General features: G+C 43.3%; 1 protein-coding gene across 5 annotated transcripts; it reads right to left on the bottom strand.

The window, feature by feature from the left end:
* Nucleotides 1-510: 510 nt before the first annotated feature.
* phactr4b (phosphatase and actin regulator 4b) lies at nucleotides 511-26,473 on the bottom strand. 5 transcript variants are annotated; one of them, XM_082551438.1, is made up of 16 exons: nucleotides 26,272-26,473; nucleotides 18,157-18,271; nucleotides 17,855-17,899; nucleotides 12,995-13,165; nucleotides 11,818-11,898; nucleotides 10,513-11,016; nucleotides 8,882-9,205; nucleotides 6,526-6,657; nucleotides 4,977-5,502; nucleotides 4,358-4,659; nucleotides 4,040-4,238; nucleotides 3,803-3,858; nucleotides 3,474-3,535; nucleotides 3,248-3,385; nucleotides 2,971-3,047; nucleotides 511-2,029 (listed from the first exon to the last, which is right to left on the bottom strand). In XM_082551438.1, exons 3-16 carry the CDS (start codon nucleotides 17,865-17,867, stop codon nucleotides 2,014-2,016), a joined length of 2,601 nt encoding a protein of 866 aa, XP_082407564.1. In that variant the 5' UTR covers nucleotides 17,868-17,899; nucleotides 18,157-18,271; nucleotides 26,272-26,473; the 3' UTR covers nucleotides 511-2,013. The 5 variants fall into 5 exon arrangements, with proteins under 5 accessions (XP_082407564.1, XP_082407565.1, XP_082407562.1 ...); XM_082551439.1 differs by lacking the exon at nucleotides 26,272-26,473 and adding an exon at nucleotides 25,314-25,479; XM_082551436.1 differs by lacking the exons at nucleotides 17,855-17,899; nucleotides 18,157-18,271; nucleotides 26,272-26,473 and adding an exon at nucleotides 16,331-16,585.
* Nucleotides 26,474-27,099: the final 626 nt, after the last annotated feature.

Below are 27,099 nucleotides of genomic sequence, written 5' to 3'. Positions count from 1 at the left end.
ACTTATTTTTACTGTGGGCCCATTGTAAAAATAAATGACTATAGTCCATATGAAAAAGCAGGAACTTTTGATTATTTATCTATGGCTTAATTACTCTCATATGGGAGATTTTATCAGTAGGAAAACCTGTAAAATTTCTAAAAAATATAGTTAAAAGTTTAAAATCTATTCCCTCCTTCACATATTCCAAAACTACCATCAAGTGGCCCAGATTGGAGTCTTTGCGGGAACAAATCTGGCCCCCAGGGCTCATGTTTGACACCTCCACCCTTTGGTGTCAATCTAAAATATAACCTATTACTTAAAATACATTTTAAATTACACTAAAGGCCTTTAAACCAGCAATTTAAAAAAATAAAATAATCAAAAGACAGTGCAAAAACTTAAATCGCCACCAGGTGTTGCTGCAAACCCACTGTTTCTTTAGGCGTTCCAGCTTAGACAAAAGACTCAACCTGAACAGTCATTGGGTCTACTGGACCTCAGTTGCAGAGTTGTTTCACAAGAAGGTTCGAGGAATTGCAAGATTTTTAATTAGATCCAGACTATTTACAATTAAAAAGAAGACTGTCAGCTCATACAACTCCACATTCAATTAAAAATGAACTCAGATTTACAGAAAGGTGCACTTTCATATTCCCATTCTTGTAGCATTTAATCATAAACTCATGTTCTGCTTAAAAAAATAGCAACCTATAATACTTTTATATTTAAAATTTCTTTTCAAATAAAAGGAAGACAAGATATACAGAAGCATCAGATAAACCTATATCAACTTATACACACAGCACTGAGAACCCTGTAAGCTACTGGCCAGACAAGACAAGGTAAAACACTTCTGCAGTTTCAAAAAGTTCCAGCCAAACTGAGTTTCTGTTGACCGATTATGCGTTTTCAGGTGTGGTTTTTTTCTTTTTTTTGTGATAAATCCCTGATCTACACTTGAAGCAACTTACATTTAACTCTTAGTTTAGACACTATCGTAACGACCTTATTTAAAATGGCTACAGAATGTATTGCATGTTCAATCTTTAAAGGGAAGTACAAAAACTTACAAAAGAAAAAAGTATAAATGAAGAGAGATTATCCAGACGCGGTGGCACTGGATTTTGTAATGGCTCATGCAGTGGGTTGCAGAAATCAGTGATATGAAAACCAGTATTGGGTGTGTTGGCACGCATTAAAACACCAACAGCCTCCTGACCTTTTTCTATAGCTATTAAAAGGCCGACTCACATCACAACCACAAACACAGGCAAGCCAAATAATAATAATAATAATAATCATAATAATAAAGAAGGCTCAAAGAAAAGCTGTCACTACCCTTGTGATCAAAATTGTAATAGAAAATATTTTGTGCATTACAGAATATTTTGCAATGAGATCTCTTCCAGTTTCACTCTAACGTATCACAGCAGCAGTCTGTAGAGTGGATAACAAACACACGATATCCCAGAGATGTCCAGTTCTAAAACAGAATATTTAAGTCTTCAGCCAACTCCTGACCGTTTGTGTCTATTATTACTGTGTGAAGTGTTATAGGTCATCATTATTGTTACCATTTTTATTCTACGTTATTACATTAGCAAAGATGAGTTAGCGTTTCCATATACAGTAAAGAAGAAGAAGAAAAAAGAAAAAGGCAACACAGAACGAGGCCGCATTAAAGGTTGTAACTATATCCGAGTCCCTGAGGGGCACCACACAACAGCAGAGTGAGAGTAAGCCCTGTAGGTCCTTTGCCACTTCTCCACTTTATTGGCACGTGGTTCCCCCTGCCGTCTGGGAGAAATACTGCATCTGGTCTCCACCCACCAACACCTCGGTTCAGTGAAAGCAATGTAGTGAGAGGGCGATGGAGGACAAGCAAGAAGCATTCTCGTGTGGAGTCGGTTCCAGGCTTTCCCTGATAACAGTACATTCAAGAGGCGCAAAAGGGCGATCTGTCTGCATAGGGAGCAGCTGCTTCTTTGCCGGAGATCTTAAGTGCTTCTTTATCCGGAAGCAGGGATGTTAAGGCCGATGGAACCTAAAGAAACAAACAGCTCTCATGAGGCAAGATCACACCTTTGTAATCCTTAAGCTTTTAATGCACGGAAATTCATTATATTGCTATTTAAGGTACAGATTTTGCTCTAAAAGTCTTCTTCTGCCCGTTGTTAGTGCTGGATTCTGCCATTCAACCAGGCATGCACAAGAAAGATGACTACATGGATGTTTACTGGTCACAACTCTATTAATGTAGTAGCAGATCACCACTGCTGCTAATTCATATTTAAAGTGTTTAGGTGCAAGCAACACAAGATGGCTTTAAGTGTAAAGCAATCACAGGACACAGTGCATGTGTAGCTAAGGCAGCCGATGTCTACAGACTAAAATAAGTGACATCCTGAAGGTCGTTAACAATTGAAGGAGTATGAAATAAACAGTGTTGACACAGTAGCAAGGTAACAAACTCCTTTGGCTAAAACCTGCTGTTGGGGGGTAGATGTCTTCAGGATGAGCGCCAAGGTTGGCTGCAAATGGCAGGAAGTGTTCAAAGATGCATCACTCTCAAGTGTGCATTACATATTTCATTGTTTCCCTGACACAACCAGGAGAAATAAATAACAACAAAAACAAAACTGTGTGGTGTTTGCATGGCTTCCCTGTGCTCCAGGTACCCGTCTTCCTCCCAAAGGCCTAGGTTTTGGGTGGTCATGCATGTTAGCTTAATGGGTGATTCTAAATTGGCCGTAGATGTGAACGCGAGTGTGAGAGGTTCATCTGTCTCTCCTTTAGCTCTGCGATGGACTCATGAGCTGTCCAGAGTGTTATAAACCAGTTTCTCGGTTTATAACAGCTGAGATAGACTCCGTACCCCACCAATATGAAGTAGTGGTGTAGAAAAACAAATCAGCAAAACACAGTACCTCACTCATTTGACCAAAGCAATCAATCAGCCAGTCAAGTTTCAACTAAAAGGTCTACCTTGTGTAAATTCTGCTCTCTTCATGAACCTCCATTTCAGTGCTCTTATAATCATTGAGCTCCTTCCGGATGGCCGCCTAGACAAAACAGCAATTTGGTTAAACATGAACTCAGAAAGAAAACGAGACAATATACTGCTAAAAATTACATTAACCTAAAGGAGTTGCACATGTTTAACATTTAAAATCATATGTTTGTAACACTGTCTTGGACATTTTGTAAAGTGCTGTATCAGAAAGCGGGTGTGCCGATAAAGCCTTTATATGCAGCTGATTACCTTGTCGGCAGGAGTGAGCTTAGTCCACGGCTTGTCTGCTCTTCTATCGTAGTCCTGGGCATCTGTGACTTCCACATACTCGTGGAATCGCAAGATTTTTCTTGCCTGTAGTTCTGCAACCGTGGGTCTTTGACTCAGCTACAATAAAGATGTTTTTTTTATGTCAGTTTAATATCAGGTAAATACATGGTTTAACACTGGGATGTTTGCCGGCGTGCTGCTTCACCTTTCTGGTCAGCCGTCGCTTGATCTCTCGAACTTCGGCTTGTCTGTCAGCCTGATTTTTAGCTGAGGGGAGAACAAAGATGGGAGAAAGAATAGCAGAGCCAAATTTAGACTTTGGCATAAAAGGCTTGGTTTGATGGCAGGTTTAAAAGCAATTTCTAAAATTAGATATGTGCTTGTTGTTGACAGATGTGAAATGTACTTTGTTGACAAATGCTGAGGCAAAAGCATCAGACGAAAGAATGAGGAGGGGTTTTGCTAAAACCCAGAAACAAAGGAGTCCAAACAAGTCAAGGATCATGAACAAAGACAGAGAGAGTTAATACTAACGCTGGAGGATGTTTCTTTGCTCGAGTTCCTCAGCAGTGGGTCTCTGACTTAGTCGCCTGAAATAAAAAAAAAGAAAAGAAAAAAGAAAAATGGAGTCCTATTTTTACACATTTACTTCACTTGGACATTCAGGTAATAAGCAGGTCAAGGATCTTTTAAAAATTGGTCTAATTTCTTCAGGAAATGCAGTTTCACTGCTGTCATTTTAAACAATACAATGATACCGCTCATCTTTACCTCGTGAGTGCAGTGCCGATTTGTGTGCGAATGGCTTCCCACTGCTCTCTGCTCTGCCAGGTGAGGCCGGTCTGTCCTGGAGGGTGGTCATCTCGGCTGCTTCTCTCCTGCGTAAACCTATCCCTGTCGGGAGCAGAGGGACGGCTGCTCAGCTTCAGAGCCAGGGTGTCCTTTCTCTTCACCCTGCTGGCCAGTGCGCCTGGATAAAAGCCAAGCGGAGAGATGCAGTAAGCTGAGAAGGAGCAGCAACACTGCACAGGTTTACAAAGAGTCCAGAAAAGCCACTAAATGACCTCCGAATCAGTTTGTTATGCTTACTCATCGGGGGCTCATCCTCCTCATCTTCATCTGAGTCTTCATCTTTATGAGGCACAGGACCATCTGAATCACTGTCCTCCCCGTGCATGTCGTGTTCGCCTTCCTCATCCTCATCCTCCTCATCTTCTTCCTCGTCGTCGTCATTGCCGTTTCCCCGTGGGATCACACAAATGCCAGCGTCACCGACCAAGCACCGGCGACTCCTTGGCTCCAGCTCTGGCTGTGGAATCTCCCCATCATACTCCTCCTCTTCCTCATCATCTTCTTCCTCTTCTTCTTCCTCTGAGTAGTCATCCTCAGATCTAACAGGAAAAAAATACATGCATATAAAACATTTTTTCTGGTTTTTTTGGGCTAATCCTGAAGACGTGTTTTTCAATGAATTTAACTGAAATATGTCCCTCCAGCTATATCTGACTTTACAATGATGAAGACTGGACTTTTTTTCAGCTTGAAATGGATATACAAGTAAGTCCAAAGTGTACACAGCTTAGAAAATGGATGAAAAAGATCCGAAAGCTACATGCAAAGACAGATCACGTGCAGACTCCATACTTCTTCACCATGTACTGTCTTTGTATACACTGATTCATAGACTTTTCTGTGCAGAGAAACTTACAGTTTTAGTGGTTGAATGCTGACAGGCAGAGGGCGACCTCCTCCTTGGTACTCTAGAGGTGTTTCGAAAAGCAGTGTGTGTGCCCGCTGCGACCCATCTGGATGTGGCTGAGCCGGGCCGGGACTGGACAGGGCTCGCTGGATCATGATGTGCAGCGGTACGGGAGCCGGGCGCTGGGGAGACTCATTGGTCGGGCTCGGTGGGTCGAAAAGCATTGGTATGGGTTGGGGGAGCGGATGGGGGTAGGAGTGCTGATGGTGGAGGTGGTGGGTCTGTATGTGTTGGCGGGGTGGAGAAGGTGGTATGTGAGTCGGCAGGGGAGGGGACGGAGGAGGGGGAGGCAGCTGGAAGCCCAAGGGGAGGCTGCTGTGTTCCTCCAGAGAAAGTGGTGAGGGGATGATGGGATGGCTTGAAGCAGAGTCCTCTGTGTTGCGTTTGGTGACTGGGGTGGTCCTCTTAGGAGGCATCGGAGGAGAGGGTTTGGCCGGAACAAGGCTAGCGCCCCCTGTTGCTTGGGTGAAGTCACCTGCAAAACGAAAAAGAGCTAATCCAACCATAACTGCTAAAGAAAAACAGCTACAGCTTAGGCGTGTGAGTGATTTGCTAGCAAGTGCTTTACTTTTGAATCTAGTTTGTCACTGTGACGCAAGTGCACAAGCATCAGTCACACATGTATAACATACCCGGTATGACAGAAGACACACGAATGCTGGGATTACATGTCTGACTGAGCATTACTGCATCCGTACAGCAAGTTGGTTCACATGACGGCCATGAACGCACACTTTGCTCTAAAAGACCAGTGTGCAGCGAGTGCTCCAGGTCACAGAGACAAAAAAGATGCATCCATGCTCTTCACAGCCAGACTAACCCCGCACCGACACTTTTTCTATTAGCGTAGTAAAGCTCCTGAAGCTCCTAAACAAAAAGCTCAAATGCAAACCTTCCAGTTTTGCATGCACATTTGCATATTTGCTATTTGGCTCTTAAGACTTCAGAGGACAGCTTTAAGGCAACATTTCTGTTAAAAGCAGACATAATAAGTGAACAGTGCTGACAGACTTACAACATGCAGTAACCTACACTGTAATGGACTTCCTCTCTATAATAAGTCGAGCCCTTATGTTAGAAACATTTTGCCTTTTTATTCTTCGACCCATTCAGTCATCCATTCAAGTCCACCCATCCATCCCATTTGAGTGAGAGCTGAGTGGATTAGAGACATAAAATTCATTTGATGCATAGCAGAACACAGCTGGAACCCGCTAAAGGCCCTCCCTTATTCAGAGGCAAAATACACTCAACTGCACTCACACAGAAGTTGTCTCCTGCATACAGTAAGCACACTCATTATCAGCTTGTTATATGCATGCGGCTCTTATATACCAGGTCCAAAGCAATGAAGGCCGGTGAACAAGTTAAAGGCTTTTCAGAAGACATATGTTGGCAGCAGGAAAGGATGCGACATGATGAAGTGTGCAGACTCTGAAGAGGGCATTCCAGAAATTGGCACCCCAGCCAAAGAAATACCAGGGGGGCATCCTTTTACCTGAGCGCAGGCCTCCAGCCCGCCGGCACAGGTAGACAGGCAGGGACAGGTAGACATCATAGTCGCACTCTCGCTTCCAGCAGGACCAGTAGAGTGGAAGCTGAGCGTTTTCTCCCCCCTGCAGGGCGGAGACTAACAGGGACGAGATGGAGGCCTTCAGCTTGTATGTTTAATGAATGCAGCTACTTTCTGGTGTCGTGTTGTTGATTTCATAAGTTACGGCTGTGGTCAGAAGTTTACATCCACTCATCGTGGGCATGAATTTCATAGTAATTCTGGGCATTTAATGATTGATTTGAACTGTTTCAACTTTTCTTTTTCCAGGGTGGAATGATTGTGCAGCAAACATCTTTAATGAGTTAAAAAAAAAAGAATTTGGTGCACACAATTTAAATTATTTTGGGTTTCCTCTAATCCACACAGAGTCACGGATCTGACTTTTAAGTGTAGTCTACAGATTTTCCTGACTGAGGTCGGGTCTTTGGAAAGGCCATTCGAGAAGCTTAATGTTATCCTGCTTTATCCATCCCAAAACCAGTTTTGTTGTGTGTTGGGATCATTGTCTTGTTGGAATTTCAACCATCTAGCTGCTGATTTGAGGTTGAAGAAGTTGAAGAATTTAGAGGTAGTCATTCTTCTTCATTATTCCATCCACTTTATGCGATGTACCAGTACCCCTGACAGCAAAACAGCCCCAGAGCATGATGCTACCAACACCATGCTCGACAGTACCATGTTCCTAGGTCTTGTCTGACTACAAAACATTTGTCTAGAAGGAATTTGGTTTGTCCATGTGGGCAGCTGAAAATTTCAGTCGAGCTTCAAGGTGTCGGTTTTTTCTTTGTCGATATCCTCTCAGTCCAGTAAAACCAGTTTACCGTCATTCATATCATATTCGGTCACCTTTCTCACTCAACATGTGTTAATAGACCTCTCTGCTGAGTCATACCTTTTATTAATCTCTGGCTGTCTTCCACAGCATGTCTTTATCCTGTCTTCCTTCTCTCACCCCAACCGGTCACAGCAGATGGCCCCGCCCCTCCTGAGCTGGAGGTTTCTTCCTATTAAAAGGGAGTTTTTCCTTCCCACTGTCGCCAAAGTGCTTGCTCATAGGGGGGGTCACATGATTGTTGGGGTTTTTTCTCTGTATGTATTATTGTAGGGTCTACCTTACAATACAAAGAGCCTTGAGGCAACTGTTGTTGCGATTTGGCACTATATAAATAAAATTGAATTGAATTGAATTTCATATTGACAGTTTCGGTCTTTTTCCAAAACTTGGCAAAGTAGTTACATATCCATATAACATGATCTTATGTAAGTAAAGTGTCTGGTTGAGGTGTAACTTGCTGAGGAACATTTATCCCAACATTAGTGGGGGTGAGTGTATATATTTGAGCCTGTATGTATACTTCTGATCGAGTGGATCGAGAAAACCCAGAATAAAATCAAACTTGTGCCCCAAATTCGTGTTTTTAAAGTCATTACACACGTACGCTCTACGATCATTCCACCCTGGATGATCATGACGATGCCAGTGATGAGCAGATGCAATCTTTTGAACACAACTGTATATAAACAGAGTTGCACTATGAGGGAATGGTACTGTTTCCCGAAGTGATAATCACTAAACAAACACATAGGTAAGAACATGATTACTATCCTTGTAACTGTAACAGTATCCGCTTCACGGTGTGTTTTATTAACACCTTTTGTCTCAGTTGTTCTTTGTCCATAAACTTGGCCACAAAGCAAAGAAGCCTCCTGGCTTTTAAAATACAGTCACTTCATAGTAAACTGTCAACAAGTGTACTGAGAAATTAGATTTCGAGGAGTTCTCTGTAGTGTAAATGTTAACCTGAAACTAGTTTAAGTTCTTAACTGACTCATTTTGTATTCTATTTGTGTCAAGAACAACAATTAGTATAATAAACTGATGACAAATGGGGCATTTTTGTAATCCCCCCCTCCCCCCCTACTGGGAATTAAAACACGATCCCAGATGAGGCAAAACCACAGAACCGCTACACTGTATCTGTGGAAGCAGTGGCCCACAGCCACAGGAGTCCTTGTTATCCTCATAGCGTAAAATGCTGGAATACGTTTCTGCTACAATAATCCAGGCTTAATAAGTAATTAACTGGGGAAAAGCAGCTCGTGCTGTTAAGATAGTATCGTATACAGGATGTTGTGCTGAAGAGTTTACCATCAGTAGTGCACTGACGCATAAATGTACATACTGTATACGCCAGCTGGAAAACTACACGCTAACTGAGCAGGGGTTGGATTGTTGATGTATGCATCCTGTCCCTGCAACATCTGTTAACCTAAGAAGCTACTGTTAGTAAAAGCTTACCCAGCATGGCCGCGTTGCCCCTGTTCACAGGCTTGGGTGGAGGCAGAGGGGGCTGCTTGGCGGGCTGAGAAGTGGGGGTAAGGGCAGCGGCCGAAGACTGCTGAGTGTTGGAACACGCAGAAGACACCGATCGAACAGGTTTGGACGTCACACCCGACGGAGAAGAGAACTGGCTCGTGGGGTGGTTGGATGGAGTTCGAGGTGGACACTCGCTGCCAGGTTCAGGGGTGGAGCTCACCAGCCATTTTGGAGGCATGATCACCTGTTTGGGTGGCAGAGGTTCACGTAGGGTGTCCAGGTCAGGAGCAAAATGGCTGTCTGATTCTAAAAAAAAAAGGAAAAAGCAGCTAACCATATAGTTTTATATCATAACATGTAATTCTGCTTATATAATTTTAAAAGTTACAGCACGTCAACTGAGACTGATAAACTTAAGCAATACATGATTGGTTTTCAGCTGCAGTGCATATACTGTATTCTATTTATGCATGATCATAAGAAATACACTTCAGTGAATTAGCAAAATCTCACCAAATATCCCAGTGGATTGCTATAAATGTTTCAGCTCAGAGACTCAGCGATGAGCCACTTTTCTACAGCTCTAAGCACTCCAAGCACTCTCTGTGATAGCACTTGTTTGAGAATGGCATTATCTAGGGATCAGCTGTGAAGATAAACAGAGTAGGCGGCTGCAATTACCACCAAAAAAAACCAACCTCCATCTGCCCACCCCACTATACCCGCGAGCCGGCCCCCACGCTGTTCCCACCGCTGCGCCCACGCCATTCCTGCCGCTCTCAGGTTCGGGGCTATTTATTTACAGAAGTGTTATCAGTGTGATGCCATGTAAATCAAAGAGGAACTAATCCAGGGGAAAGCAGGAAGTCAGACTGAAGAACAGAGAGAGAGGAAGCAGGAGATGTGATAAAGATAGAAATGCGAGTGGGAGAGGTAAAAAAAAGTAGCATCATAAAAAAGAAAAAAACAAGGTAAGATGAAAAGAAGAGCAGAGCAATGACACATGAAGGAAAGTGGACAAAATTTTCTTTCTTCTTTGCTGCAATGACGTGCTATAGTGTTTGCATACTTTTCAACTCCTAGCATGTTTACACATTGGCACAGAATAACCTGTCACGTGAGCGATAACCACACAGCTGAGATCTAAAAACAGAGCTAAACACCATTATTTTTGAACAAATTCTATTTTTCTGGGAAATCAATTAGCTGTGGCACTTTACCAATTATCACTGAGCTCACTGTGCTAGCCTTAAAGGGCAATAATGAGTATAGCGATCGCGCCACATTAATTAGGAGAGGAGAAGAGAGGACGAGCTATTCCCTCATGTTCCTGAATAAGAAGCATAGCTGGAGCAGGCCTCCCGGGAGCTGACAGGAGCCCGTCTATATCTGGGAGGACAGCATATAAGCAGAAAAGTGACAGCAAAAGGGAGGGGATAAGGTACCCAAGAATCACCGACTTTTCGAATATGAAGGAGGTTAAGGTGTAAAAGGTGTGCACTTCATCGGTTATGGCCTTACACTGACAACAGCAGTGCTGCTATGATTGCAACTTGTAAAAATTGGTGGAAAAATTCAGATTGCAGGGAGGACAACTACTGGAAGTGACTCACCTCTCCGGGCCCTCCCCTCCTCAGCAGATGCATGCCGAGGGAGTGTAGGCTTCCAGTCTCCTTCTGCAGGCCGACTCCTCCTGCCGTCCTCGGATGGGGCCTTCTGCAGTCCTGGCCTCTTTTGCCCGTCGTCAGGGTGAAGCCTGCCACCATGTCTGCTCTCTTCCATTTGTCCGTGAATGTGGCCCTGCCAGGCCATATTAGACTTCCACTCGCCCTCCCCTTGCGCCCGTGCCCCAATCCCTGCGCTTCTCCGTCCATCGTCATGCAGTCCTGTTCCCCTGGAGCCCAAAGCTCCACGGCGGTCTCCATCTGAGGGAGAACAACGGCCCCTTCGGTCATCTGGCTGGGCGAGCCATGCAGGGTTCATCCTAAAATCTGAATCTGAGGGGAGTTGGCCCTGGTTGCATGGGCTCCTGACACCACTGATGACTCCTCCTCCTCCAACAGGCAGAGTGTGGCCATTCTTTACATACGACTGCTTCACATTTTGTGCTTCTCCATCTAAAAAGATTGGTCAAAAACACTTGGTGAATACTCAAATAAATACATTAGAAGACTGAATGATATTCTGAGCTACTGAGAAAGTGCGGAAGGACATTACATGCTAAATTGATACATCTTTTAAAGTTTTACATACTGGTAGTGCTGTGTTCAATATTCTACAATTAACCTGATGCATGGCAAGATAACTGATAACTATCCAACTGAGCCATAACACTGTTAAACATACTTTTTGCTGCTTATTTCTTCTTTAAATCTGGATTTCAGATACAGTGAGGGGTGATTTTTGGGGAGATTTTAAAGACTACAAAATCAATACAGAAACTGTTCAAAAATAATTGCTATTTGCAGTTTTCTTTCCCACAGTAATAAAATGTGCCCTTAACTCAAGCCCCATGGACAGTCAGTGTTTGCCGTGATGAAGAAGCTGCTGTAGATTTAATAAATGGGCTCCTGCAACAGCGGGACCAGCAGAACGTTTGCACACCCCCCCTTTCTAAGCTATTTTGCTGCAAGGCACAATTTGTTCCACTTTTCCTCAGCTCTGGAGAGTGGCAAGTAATTTTAAACAGACATTGCATTACTTTGAGAAACAGCAAGGTGAAAGCAGTTTTTTCTCAAATTTGTTTTTCTAAATTTGTCTCAGGCACCTGCTGCATGGGAAGACAGCGTTCCTGCTATCATGTGCTGAAGACTTAACTGTACCGTCTGAGTGGGCGTTATTGCCTCGGGGCTGCTGCTGTCAGACGCAGACAAAGCTTTGCAAAGATATCACATTTTGAATCACACAAGTCTCCTCACCACTGTCCGGGACCTCCTTCAGCACCCCCTGTTCTATAAGCTCCTGTCGGGTGCGCCTTGTCGACATCTGCCTCTCTAGTTCTGTCAAGAGCAAAAGGAAATGACATTTTATAGACCATTTTTTCACCAAGATATTTATGATTTAAAATTTTCACTGTGATCTCATGCACCAGAAGCAATATATATAGATATATATATGTTGTGCTAATTCGAGTCACTGAACTGGACCTCTTCACCATGCTTTCTGGTTGTAAGTTTCCCATATTATTCAGTAACACTTAGAATCAGTTAGCAAGTATCTTTATATATAACATACTGTATATAACATGTGGGTGTGGCTTCTAGGCCTGAAAAGTGAAGCCAATTCAGAAGTGTCTTAAATCAGTATACTTTTAATGACCAGCAAGGGCAACTCTACTGGTTGCAGAAAGAAGTCAGATTGTACAAAAGTACATAGTACTCTACAAAAGGATAAACACCCTGTAACTGTCAAGTTTCTGCGATACTTTGCTCTCGGTTTTTCGTACAGATGCAGCTGTCTCTTATCACGTCCGGCATCAAACCATCGAGGAGACAGCCAAAAGTCTAGAACTTCAGTAACCAGCAGGTGTCACAGTAAAAACATCCATCTTTCATATACAGTATATGGACACGACTTTCCTGTCCTGCAGGTTTTAGATGTGTCCTTGATCCAACACAGCTGATTCAAATGGCTAAATGACCTCCTCAATATGTCTTGAAGTTCTCCAGAGGCCTGGGAATGAACTAATCATTTGATTCAGGTGTGTTGACACAGGGTGAGATCTAAAACCTGCAGAACAACGGCACTCGAGGCCAGGAGTTGCCTAAACCTGCATTAGATGATATGTTAGAACTCCACCCTCTAAATGTTCACAGCTGGCATGTGCCACACTGCTAAAGAGACGATTAATTAGCCAAAAAGGACGCTTCAAAACGCAAGGGCACCATGATATACACGTCATCTCTTAACGAGACATCTTGTATTCATCTTATTGTATTATGTGCACTGAAAATAGCGAGAGACAAACTTGCTTGTAACATTTGGGCGGAAACATGTTCACAGAGGAATTTTAATGACATTTGAATACAACTGATACGGCCGCTGGGGTGAAAGGAGAGGTGGCATTCGCAAAGAGAACAAGTTTGCAGCACAAACCTTCAGAAGTTTCTTTGAACTTCTCGCTGCTTTTTTTCTTCCTCCACTTCCACGGCTTGAAGATCTTGCCAAGGGTCGAGAACTTGCCCTTGCGCTTCGGGGGAGGGGTGCTGTCCCCGGTGCTGCCTCCCTCTCCCACCATTGTGCTGTGGTGCTGCTCAGCTTCATCATCTAAAACAGAAAGCACAAATTTAAAACAAATACAATAGAACTTATAACATGAAATTATAGACACCCCACTCAGCAGCGGCGCTTTCTATTTTAACTGAGCTCATCTGCTGCTTTTTAACGAGGGCCAGGATCATTATGGCGGTTATTATCTTTAGCTGTTAGTTCTCGGGGGCCGAGCGTGCTTTGGCAGGGTGACGCTGAGAGCTCACGGACTCCTCCACGTATCCACAGCTAACAGGAGAAGCCTAACACTGGCTCTGAGCCAGGATTTCTCGCTGTCAAGTACTCACATTCCTTAACCGGATGGAGTCTAGTGCCTTATCAGCCTTTCAGCCCTCGCTGCTCCCATAGAGAAGAGGGGCACACACGAATGCAGACATAAGCAGCAGAAAAAGGTTGTCAGTCATTCTGCATACATATATAAAATATATACACATGTACACACCCACACATACAGGTAACAAGAAGCAAAAGCTCTTTAAAAACCACTAATTATCATTAGGTGTCACCAAGGCTTCAAGAACTCAACTAAAAAGCAATCTGCAGACATGGCTACATACTCTGGGTCACATGACTGACAGGCCAACTGACAGCGCGCTGAGCTTGGAGAGGCTTTCAAACAGGCTGCAGCTGCTGTATTCAGCAGACATAATATTTACCAGCAGAGAGAGAACAGAGTCCGATGTAAAACATCCAGTCTCGGGCTCACACAGGATGTCTTGGCGACAGTAATGCCCTGCAGTCTGATTCCCACAACAATATGCTCTCACACAATACTGATGTGGCTTACTTAGCAGTCCAGGGAACACTAAAACAACAAAACGTTATTCCTGGATAGAAACTTTTTCTTTATTTGAGACACACACACACACTGATACGCATACATCAGTATCAGCTAGCTGCAGTCCAGCACCCCTGGAGCTGGCAGGGTTTCAGTATCTTGCTAAGTGACACTACAGAAAGGCGAATGGTTGCTGACACAAGATTCAAACCCATTTTTTGCAGCTGAAGGACAGGCACATTAACTCCACACTGCTGGCGGTGTAAAATTTGAGTTGAGTGTTTACACAGACCTCAGAAGCCTGACAGACTGTAAACCTCGGATAGGAAAACAGTTTTAATCACAATACTTCAACTTCATACCCTACTGTGAGTTTAAAAATGGCATTTTTGACAAGTAGTTAAAAAGCAGACACTAATCTACCTTGAAGAGGGGTGCTAAGTGTCCAGCTTGCATGGTGGTGGGACTTAAAACAGCACGCCATGAGGACGCAAGGAGCATTCAGCAACCAAAAATCTACTGTCCTGTGTATATGCCAGCATCAAATCACAGATGACGAAAACGCAGGAGACCAAGTTGCAGAGAGTTGACGGAAACTACAGCAGAGAGTCCGGAGTCGAGAGACATGTCCATGCTGTGGAAATCCAGCTTATCTCTGCGAGGTAGAAATCTGAGGACTCAGACCAGCTGCCATAACATCCAGATTAAGCATTGCTTAAGGCAGCTTCTCCGCGATCCAGAACTGAGGTTCTCACACACAGCAGACCGTTCTGTCAGAGACGCCTCTGCCACAGTGGCTCAGCTGAAGCCAGTGAAGCAGGATAAGAGCTGGCTGTGCCAGGCCTGCACACTCCAAAGCACTGCAGAGATGACGATGGCAGAGGACTCAGCCCATGCAGCAGGCATCTATTTGAAAGCTACGACTGACCATATCCTCAGCGGTCTTTTCCGTTAGCCAGTGAAGCTCGATTATAAAAGGTGCCAATCCACTAGTACAAAAAAAAGGTCCTCAAAAAAGAAACAAGTACAGAAGACCCAAATCAGCTGTCACGTTCAAGAGAGCTTGTAGATCCACTCCAAATTATTCTTCACAGATACAGAGAAAAACTCTCCAACATGCCATTGTTTCAGCTGTAGTGTGAAGAGGTCTGGCATGTTGTGACACTATAGCTGAGTGACTGTGGGTTTTGGAATTGGAGTAGAGGGTAAAAAAAGGGCTACAAAGAGAGAAAAAGTGCAGACATAATGTGGCGGGCTGGGATGGGGGGGCTGGAAACGCAGTCACAGAATCAGGGTGGAGTGCCGTTTCCTCCCAGAGAACAAAGGCAGCCTCTTCCCCTCATATTCAATAACATAGTCCACTGTACAGCTCATGGAAACACTATGCTCGAAGGTACAACAGGGAAACTAATGAATGATGATATATAAAAAAATAGCTCCATTCATAACAGAGCTACATTCTTAATAGTGTTACTCTAATGAGAAAGTCTGCCCAGATAAGCCACAGCAGACAGGAAACACGAGAGTGTGTGACTGTGCTGGTGTCTTCCTATGACATAGCCATATCCAGAAGGCACACCTACTACTCCCCCATGCAACTGGCCAGATTTCCCTCTAACCTCATGATTCACTGAGTCATGGCAGGCTGGTCAGGTGAGCATGTGGGTAAAGGAGATTGTTGCTGTAAAGGAGCATGCTATCCCGATCGCTAACACAAAAACCAAAAGTCCAGGCGGATAAATATTAGGAAATACCTCCAACCTCGGTGTAACAGTTACCTTTGTCAGGGCCGATTATGACATTTAATCCACTTACGAGCGCTGACTGTTTCCTGCGAAAAAACGTGTTCCCTAACATTTTCAACAATTTAAGATCCAGTAGAAATAAATGTCATTACATGACACTGTAATATGAGTAACGTTTTACTGCTGTACATATCTTTTTACTCACTACTTGCATAAAATGCACGATCATATAACATCGTGCGGCGCTTAGAAACTTGGAATAATTGGTGCGGTACAAAATTATGTAAAACCTCTGAGCCAGACAACATATGCAATCTGATGTTCCTGTGCAGTGTAACATAAGAAAATAAGTGCACAAGTCATGCATGAGTGTGTTAAAAACACTGTAGAGAATTAGCCACATGATCCCAGTGATTTAGCATTCCTTGTGGTGGTAAACATGAATGAGGGGCAGAATTAGGAGGGAGGCTACGCAACATTTGTGCAAAGTTTATTACACAATCACCAATCCTCAGCTCTGCTCTATCCTCTATCCTTGAAAACTAGTAAACGAGAAAATAGTTTCATGTTGTTGATGTTAGCGATGGAGGAAACCACAGCTGTGTAAAGTACACCAAGAATGTAAGCCCAGAAACTCACCACTGCGGCTATGTTGTTGTTGTTGTGGGTCCTGAGCTGAGATCTCCACACGGAGGCTCTGTCCCATGATCCAGCCCCCGAGGGGCCCCTACCTGTCCTGCACCTTTAAGTGTGCGCCTTACACGATACAGATCAACTCCTTCACCTGCCGTGCTTCTTCTGCGACAAAGTCCCCGTATGCCCTAAGATCTTTTATGCTTCTCTGTGTCTGTCATCTAGCCGCCTTCTGTGCCTTTTCTTCAATCCTTCCCCCATCCCTCCTTCGCACAATATCCTCAGACCTCCCCTCCCTCCCTCCTGGAGTTGGACTCCCCCTTCCTTGCTGACCCTCCCTCCTTGGCTCATAGCACAGGTCAGCATTCACTGAAAGATGCCTACCATTCCAGGGAAAAGACATGTTTTGTTTTCAATACGGCGCGTGTTGTAGTATGCGGTGCAGTGCGTGTACTCAGTAATATCCGTACAATGTAAAATATTCCTTTATAGTGAATTAAAAAGAGTTAACCAACACAGAAGACACTAGACCTGAAGCTGCAGATCTCAGACCACAACACACAAGATATAGTTATATATACACAACTATAATGCAACTATAGTAATGTAATTTCAATCAGTACCCTTGACCAGTAGAAATGCTTTGCAAGATCAGATGCATTACTGTTTCTAAGGAAAGGTCCAGTATGCTCTCATCGCCATCAACAGAATGACACTGACCAGGTTGAGTGGACAGTTTGATCAGAGAAATAAACATTGCACTTTCTATACAGGGTTTGCACGCTAACATTAGCTGACTCCTGCTCAGTAACCTAATGTTAGTGCAGGGTGTTTATCATGCTGCTCGCCTCCTTTAATGTCTCCAGGCACCATTTTATACACTTTTTTAACTCCCTTATATCACATTTTAAAAAGACTTGGAAGGATTAGCATGACTTTGAAATATGTTTGCCAAGAAGCACAGTCTTGTATCAGGCTTGAAAATAGAGAGGAGAGGCAAAGAAAAAGTGAGCACTTTCTGTAAATGAGAAGAAAAGCGGGAGTGGACCCCCTGAATTAGTGCTTTGATTTCGTTTGACGTTCGAGTGTCTTTAGAAGAAAAAAAAAATCTCATCTGAGCCTCAGAGGAATCCAGAGCACTGTGCTGTGTCATTATGCCTGGATAGATCAGAGCTTTGTGAGCATTTGGCTGCATCTCGAGCTGCTTCTAAAGATGGAGAGCTAGTGTGTTCGGCAGCGTTCCTTTTCTCTTCCTGTGCCCCACATAAAGCCACCACGCCGGGCTGGCTTCCAGCGAGAACTGAGCCAATCCGCATGACTCCAGAACCTGTTGGCCTGACCTGGATAACAGACTGGGACAGGCTACTTCAGCAGGGAGGGAGACTAAGTCAGGTACGCACATATGTACATAAACATCCCCAGCCCTGTCTGACAAGAGTGTGCAATGAGTCATTCACGATGGGGGAATAAAGTGAAACACAGCATTAACACTGCATTTAAAAAAACCACAACGCGTAACTCGGTACTCACCACGATTTTCCATTACAGAGTTTGAGGCACACCAATCAACATCTCCTGAAAAACACAAGTTTAATACATGAGCAGACACATTCTCAGCTCTACATTTGTTTCATTTTATACCTTTATATAATTCATTTTATTCTGTTATTTCAATTTATAGTTTTTAATGCAATTTTTCCCTTTTATGTATTAGCTATAACATTTTAGATTGCCTTCAGATATAAAGCATATGATATATAAATAAAACTCCTGTGCATTGACTTCTGTATATTTAATTGGATTTGTGCAACTGCAAAAAGTCGTACACATACACTACACAAAGTCATGGGAGGGGTGTGGGTGGTCGGGGTTCTTGGCAACAGTACAGCAGTATTTTTTCAGGTCTCTAGCATGTTGACGATGCCACCTCCAACCATCCTATCCACTCTGAAAGAGAGAAAAACAAGGTCGATCACATCACAGTCTGACATACAACACACAACTAGGAGATCCACACTTCCCAGGAATTTTCCGATAAGACTGCGAAGAGAAACCGATTACACCTGGGCGTGAAAATACAGGCACACCGACTAAAAGTCACAACTAGACAAATAATACTCCATATCTCAGAGCTTGAACCTGTCCGGGAATAAATGTCCGGAAAAGATGTATCTATGAGTTTGGATGAAGCAAAAAAAGTAATTTCTAATACCAGACTGAATCTATTGTGTATTTGAAGGTGCGTGCTGTAGGAGAAAGAAAGCAGAAGGAAATACTACAAAGGCCTTTAGAAGCCCCTGTGTAACAAAAACTGATACAATTTGGTCAGACTTTACAGAGCTTAAAGCAGACTATAGCTCCAGTCCACTAAATCACAAAAGGTCTGATGCCACAGTTTGTATCCATTGATGTATACATGGTGACGGTAATGAGTAAATGGCTTTCTGGCATTCATTCAAATCAGAGTCGTGTGTAAAATGACACTTCAGTTATGTAACCGCTCATGGACAAGCTCACAAATAGCAATTTTATGTACTCAAAGTGGTGCACCGTCCATTCTTTGCAATAGAAAAGCTGGAAAACAGAAGCAAAATCACAACACAAAAGCTTTGATAATTAAGGCAGCAAAGAAAACCAAGCAGAAATATTTACTTTTGCAGTACTGACTGATTAACAAGTATAACTGCTGTATAATTAGAAGTAAAAATACATTGTCAACGATATAGTGTTGATGCACATCTACAGTGGGGCAAAAAAGTATTTAGTCAGCCACCGATTGTGCAAGTTCCCCCACCTAAAATGATGACAGAGGTCAGTAATTTGCACCAGAGGTACACTTCAACTGTGAGAGACAGAATGTGAAAAAAAAAAAAATCCATGAATCCACATGGTAGGATTTGTAAAGAATTTATTCGTAAATCAGGGTGGAAAATAAGTATTTGGTCAATAACAAAAATACAACTCAATACTTTGTAACATAACCTTTGTTGGCAATAACAGAGGTCAAACGTTTACTATAGGTCTTTACCAGGTTTGCACACACAGTAGCTGGTATTTTGGCCCATTCCTCCATGCAGATCTTCTCGAGAGCAGTGATGTTTTGGGGCTGTCGCCGAGCAACACGGACTTTCAACTCCCGCCACAGATTTTCTATGGGGTTGAGGTCTGGAGACTGGCTAGGCCACTCCAGGACTTTCAAATGCTTCTTACGGAGCCACTCCTTTGTTGCCCGGGCGGTGTGTTTTGGATCATTGTCATGTTGGAAGACCCAGCCTCGTTTCATCTTCAAAGTTCTCACTGATGGAAGGAGGTTTTGGCTCAAAATCTCACGATACATGGCCCCATTCATTCTGTCCTTAACACGGATCAGTCGTCCTGTCCCCTTGGCAGAAAAACAGCCCCATAGCATGATGTTTCCACCGCCATGCTTCACAGTAGGTATGGTGTTCTTGGGATGCAACTCAGTATTCTTCTTCCTCCAAACACGACGAGTTGAGTTTATACCAAAAAGTTCTACTTTGGTTTCATCTGACCACATGACATTCTCCCAATCCTCTGCTGTATCATCCATGTGCTCTCTGGCAAACTTCAGACGGGCCTGGACATGCACTGGCTTCAGCAGCGGAACACGTCTGGCACTGCGGGATTTGATTCCCTGCCGTTGTAGTGTGTTACTGATGGTGACCTTTGTTACTTTGGTCCCAGCTCTCTGCAGGTCATTCACCAGGTCCCCCCGTGTGGTTCTGGGATCTTTGCTCACCGTTCTCATGATCATTTTGACCCCACGGGATGAGATCTTGCGTGGAGCCCCAGATCGAGGGAGATTATCAGTGGTCTTGTATGTCTTCCATTTTCTGATGATTGCTCCCACAGTTGATTTTTTCACACCAAGCTGCTTGCCTATTGTAGATTCACTCTTCCCAGTCTGGTGCAGGTCTACAATACTTTTCCTGGTGTCCTTCCACAGCTCTTTGGTCTTGGCCATGGCGGAGTTTGGAGTCTGACTGTTTGAGGCTGTGGACAGGTGTCTTTTATACAGATGATGAGTTCAAATAGGTGCCATTCATACAGGTAACGAGTGGGGGACAGAAAAGCTTCTTACAGAAGACGTTACAGGTCTGTGAGAGCCAGAGATTTTCCTTGTTTGAGGTGACCAAATACTTATTTTCCACCCTGATTTACGAATAAATTCTTTACAAATCCTACCATGTGAATTCATGGATTTTTTTTTTCACATTCTGTCTCTCACAGTTGAAGTGTACTTCTGGTGCAAATTACTGACCTCTGTCATCATTTTAAGTGCGGGAACTTGCACAATCGGTGGCTGACTAAATACTTTTTTGCCCCACTGTAGCTAAGCTTTGTAGCACATTGAGTCAACACTATGTTTTTGGGAATCGTCCTTCATTTGGTCCATCTTCTGTCATGTTGCCTTCAAATACTAACACAAGACTGCAAAGACTTTACAACCACACTGGTTTGGACCAATCTACTGCAGTTTTAATCAAATGGATTAAATCAATCATACACATACTGGGTATATTATTTAAAGCAGCGGTCCCCAACCCCAGGGCCATGGTCTGCAAGTCATTTGGTACCGGGCCGCGAGAGTTGAAGCTCGTGTGTGAAATTTATGGTTTTCAGAGTTTTTATCATTAACTCGGTTTCCCTGGGTCTTTTCCCGTGTTGTAGTTGTGTGTCTTATTTTGAAATAAATATTGACGCGTTACCATAGCAACCAGAGAGGATTAAGGGGCAGAGAGGAGGATGTTGTTGGCACATTTCAGGAGGGCGCTGCTAATAAAGTTACACAATTACACAGTGAATTTGCGCTTATCATTATATTTACAAAATACCACAGTTTTTGTCTTGGTCGTATCATTTTATTTTGTTGTATTTATCCGCGACACATTAAAGGCCGGTCCGTGAAAATATTGTCTGACATTAAAGCGGTCCGTGGCGCAAAAAAGGTTGCGGATCGCTGATCTAAAGTATGTAAACTGTCGGGAATTTTGGGGGGACCAGGTGTTGATGTCATGCACACTTTGCTTGAGATTTGTTTGCCATCTTGGACGTGTCATAATGACCAGTTGCTATGAAAAAATGTGCATTCGCCGACTGGTTGGCACTGGTTCCTGGAGGTTGCTGGCTCTCGCTGAATCAAATTACGATTGAAAAACTCTTCCTAGCGACTGCTTTGGTTTCAGGCAGACTTCCATGGTTGACTGCAGTTTTTCATGTTTGTCTGTAAACACTCGCTAACAACCATTTCCATGCAAACTCAGGGTGACTGCAGCAATATGCTAGCAACCAAAGCAAGCACAAGGAGGTTTTTGCCAACCAGAAAGGGAATACAGATTTTGTGTGACTGGGGATATAGTAACCACTTTCCTAGCATATGCCAACAACCTCCAAATTGGCTGACAAGTTAATTGTCACATGCTTAGTGGAATGATAATATCAAAGGGCTAGGTATAGATTAAAGCCTGTTGGTGAGATGAGACAGAATGAACTAAGGCAGAACTCCACCCTCTCAAATCTACTGTGTTGGTGGGTTTCTTAGTCATATACTGCAGGAATCATATACTTTCTTTGCACATGACAACATCTGAATGGTGGGGAATTATTTCATACATTTCTGACATTTCTAGAAAGTTATAAATAAAACAATATTACGAGTCTGTTATGGCATCTTTAAATCTCCTTCAGGTGACTATTGTTGTGATTTTGCACAATATTAATACAATTAAATTGAAATGATTTAAAGTTTCAGCTATAAAGAAAATAAGTTGTTATTTTCTAATTAATTCATTAGTTCTAGTCCCAGCTGAACCTGATTAATAATTCAAGACAGTGTGTTTGTTGATTGTTTAAATGGTTCAATGACAGAACAAGACATGCAAGCATGATTGTACAGCAGAGCGCAAATTAGACATTCTTAGCAATAAAATAGCTGAAATGCTATGGAAGCCACATCTTTTAGAGAAAATCAGGCACAAATGTTTTCTGCAGTGAGAAAACCACAAGCAATCTAATGTGAAAAAAACCAAACAAAAACGCTGGTTATAATTGTCAGTGTACGAAGTGGCCCAAACCCAGACCATAAAGTTTGGCTTTGGGCCACAAAATTCCTTCTTGCTCTTAAATACTACTGATGAGCCTCACTGCAAGGCAAAATTCTGGGTTTTAATGGCCTTCATATCATCTTACATTTGAGTAAATTAGGCAAACTGCAGCTTTATTGCCTTGAAATCTAATGGTTTTGCCAGTGAGGGATATATTAAGAGAAAGTGTGCTGGCTTTTGTTACCGGAGGCCCTTGACTAGATCATTAACATTATCACTGGCCAATGTCCTACCCTGAAGGTAAGCTCTGTCAGTCTAAGGAAGCTGTGATCGTATTGCAAAATAATCCAAATATCACATATATAAACGCAAACAGTTCACTACATATATAATTCTGGATATTCAGTTTGGAATTCTTCTCTATTTCTCCTCTAGGGCAATTTTCTGGCAGGTCAGAGGTCAGCTTCCCTTTCAAAAGAAGAAGTGTAAGTAACATCACTTGCACATCAAACAGGCCAAACAGCACTGCCTGAAAGCCTGAAATTACTGTAGCCTTCGTAGTGCAGCCATTCGCATACAGACTCACAGAGACTGGATGAGAACCCTAACACCACTGAGACGAGGCAGATGCATTTGTGGTCAGAGATGAAATTTTTTACACTCCCGCCCAGTGCCACAGCCTTGGCTAGATGACTCAAAATAATCGAGCTGTGCGGTGAGTGTTCCACGGAAAGAGAAAATATCTCTAGGTCTTCAAAGTACGAGCGGATTAAAGGCAGGGGGTGGAAATTAAAATACTGGGACTTTTCCATATAAATCTATACATATAAACAGGATTATTCGACTACACTTCACTTCAGGCTTTTCATAAATAAAGAACTGGCTTGAGGAGATACGTTCCACAGGAAAATATTGTTCTGTTTCACTTGCTGTTGTCACGCTCACAGCCAGTCACAGATATAAAAAAGGGATGTTCATGGCCTAGTTCCTTATTGAGTTGTTAACCCTGTACCTGCTTTTTGATTGTACAGAACAGATCGATATGAAAGTAATGTGTTTATCGAAACTATGCAGGACCTCTGAGTTTTAACCATGAAAGATACCTTCTCAGAGGCCCCTAACAGATGCCATATATCGCTTCACACAGCTGGACAAGCAGATCGAAGAAAACGGGATGCACACAATCAATTAATGACACAAACTCTTAATTCGAGCTGACCTCTTCGGAGAGAAGAATACATAAAAAAGCCTAACTTACCTGCCCACTTTATCAATCACTATTCACAAACTACATCCCTGCATGGCCGATTATTTCAGCCTGGCTTCCAAATCCCAAATGCACCAACCAGGTATGTGAAAGTGACTGTTAAAGACCGCCTAGAGGTCCCGACTGTGTAATCTTCTGCGGAGTGCACACACCCTCACTGGCGCAGTCTACTAGTGTTGATTCAATTACGATGGGAGCGGAAACGGCAGCAGCTGGCTGAGTTATGCCATCTTTAAATAGCAGTCTGCTTCTCACTCCAGGGTTCTGGGCACAAAAAGCTGCCAAATCACTGGAAGAAAGTAATTAACTCCATGCTTAAGTCCTAACAAGGTAGACTCTAACAAACTGAACACAACGAGCAAATGTTTGAATACAAGTTATTATGTGCAGCAGGTAGGCTGAGCTGAGGCATACTTACAGGCCAATTCCAGTGAGGTATCAAAAAGAAATAAGGATTGTAAAACAGAACATGGCGATCGAACCCATGTTGCTGTGTCTACGCTTGGACCTTTCTGTAGCTGTCTGTCCCGGGCTGCACAGTTTCTACACCTCTTTCCGAAATGGATGGACGAGGGCGTCTGTTCCCAATCTGTGCTGGGAGAGCGTCATCAGAGCCTGCCCCAGAAAAGTGCCTCTCACCACAGGGACCAGTGCCCCACTTTTACAAGGAGCCCAAAAAGCTCCTCGCCTTTGCTAAACTTTTCTTCTGTAGTGTCCTTCCACCTGCGTGAAGGCTGCACTGCAGGGGAACCAAGCATAACTTAAGTGAAGTTATTTGATTATCGGCGACAAGCTCTGCCATGGCGCACATGCATGTTTACACACCGGAGCAGGCCGCCCACTTCTGCTCCCTGCCAGCGGATGCCCTGTGAACGAGGATTGATCTGAGACATTCAGCAAAGAGCTTTTAAGGAATGTGATGCTCAGACTAGTCTCATCTGCGCGGTTTAACCAAATGAATCAGGCACAGTCGACAGCTTAACCATTGTGGTTCTCCTCTTAATGGTCCATTAAAGAGGAGGCTTCCAGTGGGAAGTGGAAAGAGCCCGAACACAAGCCATGAGCTTCTTTTTTTCTGCAAGAGCACATTAACTTCAAGAGTTATTATGGTGGATGGAACCACAGGAAATGGATTTCATTGCATGTTTAAGGAGAGAAAACACCTGATGAGACCATTAGCCAAGTTTTATCGTGTGTCAGATTCAGTAGCTGCATTGAATGCATTGAAAAGAAATTGAGACAATAAAATAATAGCCTTATTATAAACACATTTTTATTCCTCTCCATCAGGAGGCTCTCTGAGATGGAAGTTTATCAGCCTGGTCTGGAGTAAAACTGAATAATTTACTTCACTCTCATTTCCTCATGGCAGTATAGCTTATAACGTCCTTGAAGAAGTATGCACTCTCCATAATAATGGGCTGCGATGAATCCGTATAAGAAAAGAAAAAATTACAATAAATATAAATTGCCCTGCCAGACTGCCATTTCTCCAATCACACTTTGATGTCAGACACATGCACATCTTTCATCGCTGCCCTAACAATCCATGTCCTAATTAGACCTACACGGACAGCGGATTTCTAATTGTATCGCCGAGATTAAACTGACTCTTACTTAACCGGTTTTCATTCCCGAGACAAAAATACAAAATTACCTGAGAGGTTGAATCGGGCAATGTCGTAAAAAAGCATGAAATTAAACAGCTGCTACTCCCCGGCACCAGGAGAGGAAAAACGGGAGCCCGTGCGAGAAGGCTCGCGGCACCGACCTGCCCTCTCTCTCCCCGCGAGCGGATCTCGCGCCAGTGGAGTCAAGATGCTGCTGAGTGAACGAGAGACCGGAGTCAAGTCAGCCACGCAGCGAAAACGGCGACTTCCGGTGTCACACCTCAAAATAAAAACTCTGCCGGTAGACACATTTTATGAAATAGAGTAAATAAACAAATAAACATAAATAGAGTGGGGTCTGTTATCCCCCGATTTGTCATTGTTCCTGACATTTCCGCCATGCTGTGATTTATCAAGCCTACAGATGCAGGCCCTGAGGCAATGTATTACCCTTTTAATTATTACTGTGAGCTGAAGCTGGGCCTATAGGTGTTACACCCCACCATAAATGCATCATATGTCCTTAAAAGTAATCCATGTTTTTTTCTTTTTCTTTTGCACACCAGCACCAACACTTACACAGAGATAAGACAGCTATAGGGACAATCGTTTTGGCCATTTCTCTTTCTCAGTATATATAGTTTAGATGTAGCATATATGGCACAATATGACGCGGATAAATAACCGGTCTGCGGACCTTCCGACGACATTCATCGGCACACACCATGCACATCCTGATCATCCAGATCCTTTGTTGTGCACGGTCTCCTGAGCAGAGCATCAGCGGGGAAAATGGAGTTCCAGGGTGTGAAACAATTGCAGCAGGAGCAAAGATGTGTGCTGACCCTGTGGCACTCGCTTTGTGCAGAAACACAGCACTTTCACGCGCAGCATCGCACTGTGAACGTGCAAATCGCTTTCTGAAAACGGCTGCTTCGCACTGACCAACTTGAGAGCGCAACTTGCAGGTTATTGTCTGTGCAGACATCTCTGCAGCAAACTCACCGTGTTGTACTCGCTGCTCGGGAATCAGCAGCCCTACATCCCTCCTGACGAACGTCCCTCCTCCGCCGCCTCCTCTTTTGAAAGTACTTACAGCCGACTTAAAAATAGCAGCCCGGTCATTTCCTCACCTCACACTTTCCCCTTCTTCCAGTGCCCGGTCCAAACATTTTGCGCACTTACCGGAAACCATCCCGAGCTGCGCATCTCGGTACCGGTAGTCCTCAGTGGGAGCGACAGCGCCGCATTAGCCGTTGCGAATACGGCTTCTCTCTTTGTTGTGAAGACTTCAATACCCACCAGGCTTTGCAGTCCACAGCTCTGGGGTGGGAAGGGGGTGGAGGGGCATACCGTTATGTTGTCCAGCTTCACACTCTCAGGATGAAGACCCTCTCTTCCCTTCCTTAAAAATAACAAAATAATAAAGGCAGCCCTGACGTACAGATTGAGCCTGCTATCATTTTAACCCCCATATGACATTTTATTAAACACACACCCTGAGTTATAACGCTGTAAGAATGAGACTGATGCCGAAAATAAAATACAACCATTTAAACATTTAATAATAATAACAGTGACAACAACAACAACTATAATAATAATAATAATAAACTACATTAAGTTATTGATGGGATTGTTGTAAAGCAATAATCTCAGTGTATTATATGCTCTGTGAAATTCTGTATTGTTCTTGTTTTTCCAGTATCTCTTCATAGAGACCATTCTCACTAAATCGATTGGCTGCTTCCATTTTGGGGGCGCTTATGTTTGATGCTTTTTGAATTATTTGATGATTTGTCACAAAAAAATATCAAAAAATCTTCTTTAGTT

This window comes from Aulonocara stuartgranti (assembly GCF_965226115.1).
Source record: "Aulonocara stuartgranti genome assembly, chromosome: 11".
Taxonomy (NCBI): Eukaryota; Metazoa; Chordata; class Actinopteri; order Cichliformes; family Cichlidae; genus Aulonocara; species Aulonocara stuartgranti.
This window is presented reverse-complemented; position numbering and strand designations above follow the sequence as displayed.